At 49.5% G+C, this 14,300-nt stretch overlaps 1 protein-coding gene across 3 annotated transcripts; it reads left to right on the top strand.

Annotated features, from left to right (window-relative positions):
* Window positions 1-5,531: 5,531 nt before the first annotated feature.
* LOC125541701 (serine carboxypeptidase-like 45) lies at window positions 5,532-8,806 on the top strand. 3 transcript variants are annotated; one of them, XM_048705047.1, is made up of 10 exons: window positions 5,532-5,855; window positions 6,597-6,698; window positions 6,854-6,949; window positions 7,069-7,161; window positions 7,247-7,326; window positions 7,426-7,713; window positions 7,786-7,919; window positions 8,026-8,118; window positions 8,220-8,337; window positions 8,486-8,806. In XM_048705047.1, the coding sequence occupies exons 1-10, from the start codon at window positions 5,606-5,608 to the stop codon at window positions 8,636-8,638; spliced, it is 1,407 nt and encodes a 468-aa protein (XP_048561004.1). In that variant the 5' UTR covers window positions 5,532-5,605; the 3' UTR covers window positions 8,639-8,806. The 3 variants fall into 3 exon arrangements, with proteins under 3 accessions (XP_048561004.1, XP_048561005.1, XP_048561003.1); XM_048705048.1 differs by having other exon boundaries at window positions 7,426-7,692; XM_048705046.1 differs by having other exon boundaries at window positions 7,426-7,919.
* Window positions 8,807-14,300: the final 5,494 nt, after the last annotated feature.

Raw genomic sequence — 14,300 nt, forward strand, 5'->3', positions numbered from 1 at the left:
TGTCGGTGTCAAAACTAGCGGATCACGGGTAGGGGGTGTCGAACTGTGCGTCTAAGGTCGATGGTAATAGTAGGCAGGGGACACAATGTTTTGCCTAGGTTTGGGCCCTCTTGATGGAGGTAATACCCTATGTCATGCTTGATTGATATTGATGAGTATGAGAATTACAAGAGTTGATCTACCACGAGATCGTAATGGCTAAAACCCTAGAAGCCTGGCCTATAAGATTATGATTGCCTCTACGGACTAAACCCTCCGGTCTATATAGACATCGGAGGGGGCAAGGGTTGTACAATGTCGGTTATAGAGAAAGGAATCTTCATATCCGAACGCCAGGCTTGCCATCCACGCCAAGGTGAGTCACATCCGGACACGGGAGAGAGTCTTCTGTCTTGTATCCTCACGGCCCATCAGTCCGACCCATGTCCAACAGGTCGGACGCCCGAGGACCCCTTAATCCAGGACTGCCTCAATCTTCGTAGAATATGTAGGAGCCAATATGCGCATCCAGGTTCCGCTATTGGTTATTGACCGGAGAGGTGTCTCGGTCATGTCTACATAATTCTTGAACCCGTAGGGTCCGCACGCTTAACGTTCGATGACGATTTTGTATTATATGAGTTATGTGTTTTGATGATCGAATGTTGTTCGGAGTCCTAGATGAGATCACAAACATGAAGAGGAGTCTCAAAATGGTCGAGACATAAAGAATGATATATTGGACGGTGTTATTCGGACACCGAAAGAGTTCCAAGAGGTACCGGGTAAAAAAACGGAGTGCCGGAGGGGTTACCGGAACCCCCCGGGAAAGTAATGGGCCAACATGGGCCTTGGGGGAGAGAGAGGGCAGGCCGCGAGGAGGTGCCCCCCATGGGGAGTCCGAATAGGACTAGGGGAGGGGGTGCGGCCCCCTTTTCCCTCTCCCTCTCCCTATCCCTCTCCCTTCTTCCCCCTTCCAACAAGTGGAATCCTGCTAGGACTTGGAGTCCTAGTAGGACTCCTCTCTCCTGGCGCGCCCTACAAGGGCCAGCCGGTCTCCCCCTTTCCTCCTTTATATACGGAGGCAGGGGCACCCTAGAACACACAATAGACATCTCTTAGCCGCGTGCGGTCCTCCTCCACAGTTTACCACCTCAGTCATATCGTCATAGTGTTTAGGCTAAGCCCTGCGCCGGTAACTTCATCATCACCGTCGCCACGCCGTCGTGCTGACGGAACTCTCCCTCGTCCTCAACTGAATCAAGAGCTCGAGGGACGTCATCGTGCTGAACGTGTGTTGAACACGAAGGTGACGTACGTTCGGTACTTGGATCGGTTGGATCGTAAAGACGTTGGACTACATCAAACGCTAAACGCTTCCGCTTTTGGTCTACGAGGGTACGTGGACACACTCTCCCCTCTCGTTGCTATGCATCTCCTAGTTAGATCTTGTGTGATCCTAGATAATTTTTTTGAATTACTACGTTCCCCAACAAGAATCGTTGTGTGACCCTGTGCTGGAACCATGTTATGCGAATGCTGAATCCAGCCATCTCCATTGATGGAGCCAACCATCATCGGTGCTGGAACCAGTCGACGACCGGATGGTGCTACCACAACGACATGCTACATCGGCAGCTTACTGCAAAAGCTTAAATCAGCGGCCCGTTTTGCTGGGACCGGCACCCCAATTTGCTACGTGGGGCAGAGCAACGGCCGGCGACGACGACGCTACCACGGCTGAACGACGTTTCTCAAAAAGTTTCTACCGTGACCTGTTTTTGTTGTAATTGACGCGGAATTTTTTCCGGCGGTGTCGGCGAGCATCGACAGTAAGGCATCGTCCGTCAAAGACAAGGCAAGCCAGGGTAGGGCGATTAGGCGAGCTGTTGGCTGGCGTCTGCATGCAGGAGGGCATCTGTCATGGATTTTTACGGAGAACGAAGTGAAAGTGGTGTGGAGGTGGGAAAGGATAAGTGGGGAGAAGCGGCTAGTATTTCATGAATCGAACGCTTGGTCTGACCGGCTAAAATTTTAGCCGGTCGATCGATTCCTATCACTCATCTAGAGAGATCCGACTCAGAAAAAAGAGACAAGAGAGGTGTAGTAGTGGTTACCTTTTCCAGAGAATGCTCCGACACGTACATTCTCAAGATCACTGCGTGCTTGTCTAAAGGTAACTTTCCAGACACAAACCCAAAGTCCCTTGAAAAAGACCAAACATCCACACTGATATCAGCTTGACGCACGCAAATCTGCCCATTTAAAGACAGTCAAGTCAAAATATACAAGTGTATCAAAAAATTTACTAAACCTATTCATGTTTCTGCCTAACTAAGCAATACCCAAAAACTAAAGAGCACTGAACCTGTTCATGCTTTTGCCTAACTAAGAGCATCTCCAGCCACGGCCTCAACAGGCCTTCTTCAAGCGTTTTTGCCGCGTCGGCGCCCAAAATTCAACCCAGTTGCGCCGCTAGTAGCCCGTTTTTCGTCGGCTCGGGTCGAAACTGGTGCCGGCGGACCCAAGTAGAGCACGGCACGCTGGGATGCGCCTGGGGACGCCGGCACAAGCGAAAAGGGGCGTGGAGCCGCTCTGTCGGCGAGTCAAGAACCTCTTTCCACCGTTTCTTCCCGCCCTCGCCCCCCACTTCCCTCTTATTCTCTCCTTTCCTCCCGTCAATCTCTCTCCCGCTCGCCTCCCAGCCGCCGCCATGCCGCCGAAGAAGAACGTGATCCCCCGCGCTGCGACCACCGCGACCGCCTCTGTCGCCCAGATGAAGCAGAGGAAGCCGAGGGCGCCGCCGTCCAAGCCACCGGGCATGACAAACGCCGAGTGGAGGGCGGAAGTTCAGCGACGGAAGGCCGTCACCGCCGATAGGCGGAACAGGGCAATCGCCAAGAAGGCCCGTGACAACGCGGCGCGTGTCGCTGTGGCTACGGCGGACCAAGCCGAGGCCGAGGCGACTCGCTTGGGGATGATGAATCCACCAGGCGGCCACGCCCAGTACGTACCCTAGAGCCAGCAAAGCATTGGCTCTCCGTCCGGCTTCTCATCGTCGCCGCAACCATGGGGATGCACATCGTCGGCGGGCTACGCCGACGGGGACGCGCGCGGTGGGTTCAACCCCAACGTCATCTTCCCCCATGAACACCCAACCCAGCGCACGCCCTCGCCCGCCTTCGCCGGCGTGTAGTACCTTCCATACAACTACTCGACGCTGGCTTACGCGTGCTCCCCAACGGCCCCTCTCCATTGTGGCGCGTTGCCCTTCTCACAAGCTTCCACGTCGCACCTCGGCGATACCGACGAGACCGACGCCGACATGGACGACATCATCGCGGTAGGCTCACCCGCGGCCGCCGCGTCCCCCGGGTTCGCTACCCAAGACGACACGGTGGACCTCAGCGGCGGCATGGACGGCGAGCTCGAGTACGACGAGGAGGAGCCGGAGGAGCACGACGAGGAGGAGGAGAAGGAGCCGGCGACTGTCCCGGCGAGGAGGCGCAAGAAGAAGGGGGCGGCCAGGACCGGCGAGCCGCGCATTAAGTGCACGTCCAAAGAACAGAAATGCCTCGCCGAAGCGTGGAAAGTCGTCTGCCTCGACCCGACCACCAGCACGAACCAGAGCATCGAGGCGTACTGGGAGCGCATCAAGGCCGAGTTCGACGAGCGCAAGCTCGTAGACCCCTACTTTAAAGGCGTCTACATGCAGCGCGGGGCGAAGGCAATGGCGAACCATTGGAGGCTCATCCAGGCGGCGTGCAACAAATGGCATGGGATCGTCGAGAAGATCGCGGCTCGCCCGGAGAGCGGCGCCAACGTCAGGGATCAGGTACGGCACGCCGGTCTCCCGCTTCTATTCGCCGTGCGCGCCCGCCAACTATTTGTTCCTCCGCGCAGCTGGTGCGCATGTTTGCCTTGTATCGCCTAGCCAACCGCGACCAAGAGTTCAAGTACCTCCACGTATACAAACGCATTAACAAGTGCGAGAAGTGGGCGGAAGCCCGACGTACCCTCGATAATGCCAAGGAGACCTACAAGTTGGACGCGCCGGCGCCGGGTGCGTCAGACGGGCGGCCGGACGGCAACAAAGGGGCCAAGAAGGCGGAAAATGTCGACGCGCCGTCCTGCATGAAGAGAAGACCGAGGCGCGGTGGTCGGCATTGATGACGAGCAGCGCCGTCAAGCTCGACCTACTCCGGACCAACGTCGTCGCGAAGAAGAGGAACACCGACATGGCATTCCTGTTGGGCGGGGCGGACATGCTCCAGAGCAACGACGAGGCGGCCAAGGTGTGGTACTTGGCGGAGCGTGGTCTCATCCTGAACCAGCTGCCGTCGACGGTGCCGCCAACTCCCACGCCCACGCCCACGCCCACGCCGACGCCAACGCCGTCAAGCCCGAACGATGATGCCTTCACGACTACCTGCAGCATAGAAGCCACGCCGACGCCGCCCAGCACAGAAGCCACGCCGACGCCGCCCAACACAGAAGAAGCTCCGACCCCGACAAGCCCGCGCACGCCGACTCCGCCAACGCCGAAGGCCGACCTCGTCGTCTGATGCGCTGCACGCGCGTCCTTTCTTTTTGAACGTCGAACTTTTTATTCGATCGCCGAACTGTGACCGTATGATCGCCGAATTTGTGACGTCTATTTTGTGAGCGGGAATGACTACGTTTGAATTTGCCGCGGGTTGGGAGGCGTCTGGGGCGGCGTCTGGAAGCGTGGCTAGGAGTTTTTTTCAAAAAGGAGGGACTCCCCGGCCTCTGCATCAGAGCGATGCATACGGCCACAATTATAAATAAATAAAGTAGTTCAACAAGGTCTTGCAATCTGATGCAAAAAAGTAGGCTAGCTCACAAAGAGCTAGAAAAACAAAAAAAGGCCCAAAAGCCACAACCGGCTGGCATTAGATAGATAGGTAAACTAATCGCCTATCCTATTACATGACCGCCATCCAAACCAGTTGAAAATATCCCACACTACCATCTCCCACCGGACAAATCCAGTAACCAAACGCTCCCTGGCCTCCGTCGGAGTGAGTAAGGACCACATACGGATTAGCGCAGTAGCCCAGAATAAAACCTGCAAAAAATGAATAGGTGTTGTTCTGTTAAAAGCCAAATCATTTTTGCAGTTCCAAATTGCCCATAACAACGCACATGCTCCTACTCGAATTTGTCTAGCTGTTTCGGCCTCTATACCAACAAGCCACGTTTCAAATAACGACCTGACCGAATTCGGAGGAGTAATGTTAAAGGCAATTTGCACCGAGCGCCACAACACTCTCGCCAACGGGCAATCAAAGAAAAGATGCTGGATAGTTTCATCTCGATCACAGAAACTACACCTAGTAAAACCTGTCCAATTGCGCTTAATCAAATTATCTTTTGTAGGTCGCCCCAGAGGCCGATATAGCGCCAGTTCGCTTCCAGGATTTTTTTTTTTGAACGCCCTGATGACTGAACGGCTGGAGATGCTCTAAGCAATTTCGACACCTCGTCACTTGTAGTACTGTCAAACCTATTTATTGCCACCCATATCCATTTCTCACCATTCACTCACTCACTCACTCCACTCTCTCTCTCCCTCTCTGTCCCTCTCAAGAGCACACGCAACAACATGCACCCGGGCACCTCCGTCGCTGCGGTGGTCTGTGCGGCTGCTGCGCTGCTCATCAGCAATGGCTGCCTCTCCATGGCCATGGTAGAGGACAAGATCACAGCGCTGCCGGGGCAGCCACCGGTGAGCTTCGCGCAGTACTCCGGATACGTGGAGGTGGACGCCATGAGGAAGAGGTCGCTCTTCTACTACTTCGCCGAGGCAGAGCTAGATCCGGCCACCAAACCCCTCGTCCTCTGGCTAAATGGAGGTAAATTTAGTGGCTGCCACAAGCTTCCCACTGTTTCGTCTTATTGCATTATTGGGGAGATCACACGAGAAGGAACAGTGTGAAAAGGCCAGAGCCAGAGGGGAAAGGAAGGGGCTGTTTGGTTCGTGATTAACCAAAAATTACCACATTTAAGGTTAGTCAAGTTTGATCAATTTAGATGAGTGTTTGGTTGAAGCCACATCTTAGGTAAGCTACACTTGGACCCCACATGGCATACACAAAAAAATGTAATAAGATTCCCTTAAGCTTGCCAACTTGTGACTCTTATTTTGATGAACTAACCTTAGGCAAGCTTAATATGTGCCAATACTACGCCTAGAACCAAACGGCCCCAAAATTAACAAATGTTGGGAGGGAGAGAGAGTAGATTTTCTGTGCAAATACGCCTACAGCAGACTTTTACTTGGATCATACATTAAAAAGATACTTTTCCTAATTGGATTCTTGAAAGAAGATATACGAAGTGTCCTAACTGTTGATGGAAGGGGACTTTTTACCTTTAAATTTTGCTGTCCTTGTAGTAGAATGTGTTTTTGTTTTGTTAGAATTGACTGCATAATCTCGTGAATGTTGGGGTGTGTGTGTGTGTGGGGGGGGGGGGGGGGGGGGGGGGGGGGGGGGGGGGGGGGATCTCAACTGATTTATTACTACCAAGATTCCTTTGTCTCTCTATGATAGGATAGAAGTTCTGATGATGTTTATGCATGTGTGCTTGTGTAGGACCCGGATGTTCATCTGTGGGGGTGGGAGCATTCTCAGAGAATGGGCCATTCAGGCCCAGTGGCAATGCCCTTGTGGGCAATGAGTATAGCTGGAACAAAGGTGGGCATTTTGTCTCTTGTAAAAGTTGCATCCACAAAAGCAACCTCTAGGTGCCTTTGATTGGTCCTCTTTTCCTTGGTGCAAGAAAAGAGAAAGCTCGCAGGATTTTTACCACAACTGAATTGCTCTTCTTGGTATCTGCTGGCTTGTTTCAGAGGCCAACATGCTCTATCTGGAGAGCCCTGCAGGGGTGGGCTTCTCCTACTCCACTGATCCTTCCTTCTATGGGGGTGTTGGTGACAGCATGACAGGTGTGATCTCCATGCTTGAAAAGTTTTGTAATCCGTATCAGTATTATTTTCTGTGTAGACTAATCTGCAAGATTATTCTTTTTTGAGGGGTTTAAAATGTTTCCCCTAAAATTTTGAAGCCAGGGATAATTTAAGGTTCTTGGAAGGCTGGTTTGCCAAGTTCCCACAGTACAAGGGCAGGGACTTGTACATCGCAGGAGAGAGCTATGCTGGTAAAGCCATTCTGCTTCTTCACCTCCTTGTTCAATTCTGAATTCATCCCTTGGTGTTCTAACTACAATGATGATCACTTTTAAGGCCACTACGTTCCGCAACTAGCGCAGCGCATGGTTGAATTCGACGACAAGGAGAAGCTGTTCAATCTGAAAGGCATTGCTGTAAGTATCCCATTTACAAAGCTTACCAAAAATATGTTTACAAAAACGTCGTGAATTTATAGTGTACATTGCTCTCTTTTTCCCTCATTGATCCAACAGTTGGGCAATCCTGTTCTCGAATTCTCGACTGACTTCAACTCAAGAGCCGAGTTCTTCTGGTCACATGGGCTGATATCGGACTCAACTTACAACATCTTCACGACGGTTTGCAACTACTCACGGTATGTGAGCGAGTATTACCACGGCTCCATCAGCACGGTTTGCGACAGGGTGATGAGCCAAGTGACCAGAGAGACGAGCAGATTCGTGGACAAGTACGATGTCACCCTGGACGTCTGCATTTCTTCGGTGTTGATGCAGTCCCAAGTGCTCACCCCAAGCCCAAATGTATCGTTTTTCAGCATTACCTTTGCTAAGGAGATGTATGTAACCCTGTCATTGACGGACAATTTTTTGCAGTCTACCGAGCAATTGAACAGGGCGCTCGACGTGTGCGTCGAGGACGAGACGATGAACTACCTCAACCGAAAAGATGTGCAAAAGGCAATGCACGCTCAGCTCAACGGCGTGCCCAAGTGGACGGTCTGCAGCAGGTGTGGATTTGCCTATTTGATTTGTTAGGGCTCTATCTGTATCTGCTATATAGTTGCATTTCCTTCAGCAAGGATGCGATTTCACCGAGTGTTTTGCCCTATCCAGTGTTCTTGAGTACAAACAGCTGGACCTGCAGATCCCGACCATCAACATCGTCGGCGCGCTCGTCAAGTCTGGCATCCCGGTGCTAGTTTACAGGTAAAGAACCGCATACAGTTGTATCAATCAAACTCGCCACAGCAAGGATTGTCAGTTTAGAACCTGGGCTGATGGCTATGCTCGTGGGTGTTCCTCCGCAGCGGTGATCAGGACTCGGTGATCCCCCTGACGGGCAGCAGGACGCTGGTGCACCGCCTGGCCAAGAGGCTCCGGCTGAACGCAACGGTGCCATACCGGGTCTGGTTCCAAGGGAAGCAGGTGATCTCCGGTCCATCTCCATCCTACAGTACAATATTGGCCATCGTTATCGTCAGCTCAGCTCCACTCCTGTCAAGCTCAAGCCATGGTGGGTGGTGAAACTGAAACTGAAGCGTTCTTCTCGTCTCATCTTCTCCCGGGTGTGCAGGTTGGTGGATGGACGCAGGTGTTCAGCGACGTGCTGTCCTTCGCGACCATCCGGGGCGCGTCGCACGAGGCGCCCTTCTCGCAGCCGGAGAGGTCCCTCGTGCTCTTCAGGGCGTTCCTCGCCAGCCGGCCGCTGCCGGAATCGTTCGAATGACCTGACCTCAACTCAAGAGACAGTTCGTGTTCTTGTACTACCTAGTAGCTAGAGTGCACGCGTCAATCACCTTTCAAGGTTGGGAATCCAATCAAAAAGGTCTTCGCAAGTGTAATCAGTTACTCCCTCATTTCACTATTATAAGATGTTTTGGATATTTCGATATTACACTAAATACGAACTGAAATGAGTGAAGGAACACACTAAAACACATCTACATACATTCAATTAAAAAAAATCATACATCTCATAATAGTGAACGGAGAGAATATATCGCAAAGCGTGGAGGTGCACTGGAAATGTATGGGAATTTCGAAAATTTGCTAAGCTGTTACATTTGGTCTGTCATAGTGAAAAAAGTACTCCCTCTATCACAAATCTAACACAAGTAATTCAGGACAGGGTAATATATAAAAATGAGATTGTACCACACAACTACTTCCTCTGTTTCATAATATAAAAGCGTTTTTGACATTACACTAGTGTAAAAAACATTCTTATATTATGAGACGGAAGGAGTAAAATTTACCACGAGCATGTTTTGTTGTGTACAATCAAATGTGTACGTGTAGATTCACAATGCCAAAAAAATATGCAGAACGTGACTATGACTAAGATTATCTATATTTTGTTTGGAAAACTAAGATTATCTACATGGCACTCTTTTATCTAAAACATGTTATGTTATTCGCGTTTGGACTTGAAAATTTATAGTAATTCTTGCCGAATTCAGATGACATATACGGACTACGATGCCCCGACATGCTGCTCTGCTCCACCGTCTCCCTCACCGCCTGCACCCACTGACGATGCAACCCCGTTTGACGTGCCTTTGTAGCCCGTCCACGCGGAGCAGGCCGAGCTCCGCTCTTAGCTGAAGGAAATATGCTCTAGAGGCAATAATAAAGTTGTTATTTATATTTCCTTATATCATGATAAATGTTTATTATTCATGTTAGAATTGTATTAACCAAAAATTTAGTACATGTGTGAATACATAGACAAACAGAGTGTCACTGGTACACCTCTACTTGACTAGCTTGTTAATCAAATATGGTTAAGTTTTCTAACCATAGACACGAGTTGTTATTTAATTAATGGGATCACATCATTAGAGAATGATGTGATTGACTTGACCCATCCGTTAGCTTAGCACTATGATCGTTTAGTTTATTGCTATTGGTTTCTCCATAACTTATACATATTCCTATGACTATGAGATTATGCAACTCCAGAATACCGTAGGAACACATAGTGTGCTATCAAACGGCACAACGTAACTGGGTGATTATAAAGATGCTCTACAGGTGTCTTTGATGGTGTTTGTTGAGTTGGCATAGATCGAGATTAGGATTTGTCACTCCGATTGTCGGAGAGGTATCTCTGGGTCCTCTCGGTAATGCACATCACTATAAGCCTTGCAAGCAATGTAACTAATGAGTTAGTTGCGGGATGTTGCATTACGGAACGAGTAAAGAGACTTGCCGGTAACGAGATTGAACTAGGTATTGAGATACCGACGATCGAATCTCGGGCAAGTAACATACCGATAACAAAGAGACAACGTATGTTGTTATGCGGTTTGACCGATAAAAATCTTCATAGAATATGTAGGAGCCAATATGAGCATCCAGGTTCCGCTATTGATTATTGACCGGAGAAGTGTCTCGGTCATGTCTACATAGTTCTCGAAGCCGTAGAGTCTGCATGCTGAACGTTCGATGACGATCGGTATTATGAGTTTATGTGCTTTGATGTACCGAAGGTAGTTTGGAGTCCCGGATGTGATCATAGACATGACGAGGAGTCTCGAAATGGTCGAGACATGAAGATTGCTATATTGGACGACTATATTCGGACACTGGAGATGTTACAGAGATGTTTCAGATAAAACCGGAGTGCCGGAGGGTTACCGGAACCTCCCGGAAGAACTAATGGGCCTCATGGGCCTTAGTGGAGAGAGAGAGGGGCGGCTAGGGCAGGCCGCCCACCCCCTCCCCCTTGGGTCTGAATTGGACTAGGGAAAGGGGGGCGACGCCCCCCTTCCTTCTCCCTCTCTCCCTCCCCTTCATTCCCCCTCTCTTCCTTGTTGGAAACCTACTAGGAATAGGATTTCTATTCCTAGTAGGAATCCTACTTGGGGCGCGCCCCTATAGGGCCGTCCGGCCTCCCCCTTGCTCCTTTATATACGGGGGTAGGGGCACCCTAGAACACACAAGTTGACAGTTGCCATAGCCGTGTGCGGTGCCCCCCTCCACCATATTCCACCTCGGTCATATCGTCGTAGTGCTTAGGCGAAGCCCTGCGCCGGTAACTTCATCATCACTGTCATCACGTCATCGTGCTGACGAAACTCTCCCTCGGCCTCAACTGGATCAAGAGTATGAGGGATGTCATCGAGCTGAACGTGTGCTGAACACGGAGGTGCCGTACGTTCGGTGCTGAGATCGGTCGGATCGTGAAGACGTATGAATACATCAACCGCGTTGTCATAACGCTCCGCTTTCGTTCTACGAGGGTACGTAGACATACTCTTCCCCTCTCGTTGCTATGCATCACCTAGATGGATCTTGCGTGTGCATAGGAATTTTTTTGAAATTACTGCGTTCCCCAACAGTGGCATCCGAGCCAGGTTTATGCGTAGATGTTATATGCACGAGTAGAACACAAACGAGTTGTGGGCGTGGGTATATACATATTTCTTGCCGTCACTAGTTGATTCTTGATCCAGCGGTATTGTTGGATGAAGCGGCTCAGACCAACATTACGCGTACGCTTGCGCGAGACTGGTTCTACCGACGTGCTTCGCACACAGGTGGCTAGTGGGTGTCTGTTTCTCCAACTTTAGTTTAATCAAGTCACTGGTTGAATCGGTTTCAATGAACAGGGTTCTTTCTCAAGATCAAAAAGTAATCACTATACTACATTGTGGTTTTAATGAATAGGTAAGAACGGTTCTTGCTTGAAGCCCGTAGCAGCCACGTAAAACTTGAAACAACAAAGTAGAGGACGTCTAACTTGTTTTTGCAGGGCATGTTGTGATGTGATATGGTCAAGATGTGGTTATATATATTGTTATATGAGATGATCATGTTTTGTAACACAGTTATCGGCAACTGAAAGGAGCCATATGGTTGTCGGTTTATTGTATGAAATGCAATCGCCATGTAATTGCTTTACTTTATCACTAAGTGGTAGCGATAGTCGTAGAAGCAATAGTTGGCGAGACGACACCGATGCTTCGATGGGGATCAAGGTGTCAATACGGTGACGATGGTGATCATGACGGTGCTTTGGAGATGGAGATCAAAGGCACAAGATGATGATGGTCATATCATATCACTTATATTTGATTGCATGTGATGTTTATCCTTTATTCATCTTATTTTGCTTAGTTTGACGGTAGCATTATAAGTTGATCTCTCACTAAATTTTAAGGTACAAGTGTTCTCCCTGAGTATGCACCGTTGCTACAGTTCATCGTGCCGAGACACCATGTGGTGATCGGGTGTGATAAGCTCTACGTTCACATACAACGGGTGCAAGCCAGTTTTGCACACGTAGAATACTCGGGTTAAACTTGGTGAGCCTAGCATATGCAGATATGGCCTCGGAACACTAAGACCGAAAGTTTGAGTGTGAATCATATAGTAGATATGATCAACATAGTGATGTTCACCATTGAAAACTACTCCATCTCACGTGATGATCGGACATGGTTTAGTTGATATGGATCACGTGATCACTTAGATGATTAGAGAGATGTCTATCTAAGTGGGAGTTCCTAAGTAATATGATTAATTGAACTTTAATTTATCATGAACTTAGTACCTGATCGTATTTTGCATGTCTATGTTGTTGTAGATAGATGGTCCGTGCAGTTTGTTCCTTTGAATTTTAATGTGTTCCTAGAGAAAGCTAAGTTGAAAGATGATGGTAGCAACTACACGGACTGGGTCCGTAACTTGAGAATTATCCTCATTGCTGCACAGAAGAATTACGTCATGGAAGCACCGCTGGGTGACAAACTTGTTGCAGATGCTGCTGACGATGTTAAGAACGTCTGGCAAAGCAAAGCTGATGACTACTCGATAGTTCAGTGTGCCATGCTTTATGGCTTAGAACCAGGACTTCAACGACGTTTGAACGTCATGGAGCATATGAGATATTCCAGGAGTTGAAGTTAATATTTCAAGAAAATGCTCCGAGTGAGAGATATGAAGTCTCTAATAAGTTCTGCAGCTGCAAAATGGAGAATAGTTCTGTCAGTGAACATATACTCAGAATGTCCGGGTACCACAACCACTTGACTCAGCTGGGAGTTAATCTTCCTGATGATAGTGTCATTGACAGAGTTCTTCAATCACTGCCACCAAGCTACAAGAGATTCGTGATGAACTATAATATGCAAGGGATGGATAATACAATTCCCGAGCTCTTCACAATGCTAAAGGCTGCGGAGGTAGAAATCAAGAAGGAGCATCAAGTGTTGATGGTCAATAATGTTGGGGAACGCAGTAATTTCAAAAAAATTCCTACGCACACGCAAGATCCATCTAGGTGATGCATAGCAATAAGAGGGGAGAGTGTTGTATACATACCCTCGTAGACCGTAAGCGGAAGCGTTATGACAACGTGGTTGATATAGTCTTACATCTTCACGATCCGACCGATCCTAGCACCGAAGGTACGGCACCTCTACAATCTGCACACGTTCAGATCAGTGATGTCCCACGAACTCTAGATCTAGCTGAGTGTCGGGGAAGATATTTGTCATCACGACGGCGTGATGACGGTGATGATGAAGTTACCGATGCAGTGCTTCACCTAAGCACTACAAGGATATGAACGAGGTGAAATTCTGTGGAGGGGGCACTGCACACGGCTAAGAGATCAACTTGTGTGTCTATGGGGTGCCCCCTCCCCCGTATATAATGGAGTGGAGGAGGGGAGGGCTGGCCCTCTCTATGGCGCGCCCTAGGGGAGTCCTACTCCCACCGGGAGTAGGATTCCCCCCTTTCTGTAGTAGGAGTAGGAGAGAAGGAAGGGGAAGAGAGAAGGAAGGAAGGGGGCCAGCCCCCACCCAATTTGGATTGGGCTAGGGGGGCGTGCCCTCCACCTTTCCCTTCCTCTCCTCTTTTCCGCTAAGGCCCAATAAAGCCCATATACTCCCCGAGGGGTTCCGGTAACCCCCCGGTACTCCGGTAAATGCCCGAACTCACCCGTTACCATTCCGATGTCCAAACATAGGCTTCCAATATATCAATCTTTATGTCTCGACCATTTCGAGACTCCTGGTCATGCCCGTGATCACATCCGGGTGTAGGATCGAAAGTATGTCTAGAGGGGGGGTGATTAGACTACTTGACCAAATAAAAACTTAACCTTTTCCCAATTTTAGTTCTTGGCAGATTTTAGCTAATTTAGGACAAGTCAAGCAATCATCACATAATTCAAGCAAGCATGCAAAGAGTATATAGGCAGCGGAAAGTAAAGCATGCAACTTGCGAGAATGTAAAGGGAAGGGTTTGGAGAAATCAAACGCAATTGGAGACACGGATGTTTTTCCCGTGGTTCGGATAGGTGGTGCTATCCTACATCCACGTTGATGGAGACTTCAACCCATGAAGGGTAACGGTTGCGCGAGTCCACACAGGGCTCC

This window comes from Triticum urartu, chromosome 2 (assembly GCF_003073215.2).
Source record: "Triticum urartu cultivar G1812 chromosome 2, Tu2.1, whole genome shotgun sequence".
Classification (NCBI taxonomy): domain Eukaryota; kingdom Viridiplantae; phylum Streptophyta; class Magnoliopsida; order Poales; family Poaceae; genus Triticum; species Triticum urartu.

Coding starts and splice junctions, on each gene's coding strand:
- LOC125541701 (XM_048705046.1), top strand. CDS start 5,606: ATGCACCCGGGCACCTCCGTCGCTGCGGTGGTCTGTGCGGCTGCTGCG. Junction 7,162..7,246: donor CGCAGGAGAGAGCTATGCTG/GTAAAGCCATTC, acceptor ATCACTTTTAAG/GCCACTACGTTCCGCAACTA. Junction 8,119..8,219: donor ATCCCGGTGCTAGTTTACAG/GTAAAGAACCGC, acceptor GTTCCTCCGCAG/CGGTGATCAGGACTCGGTGA.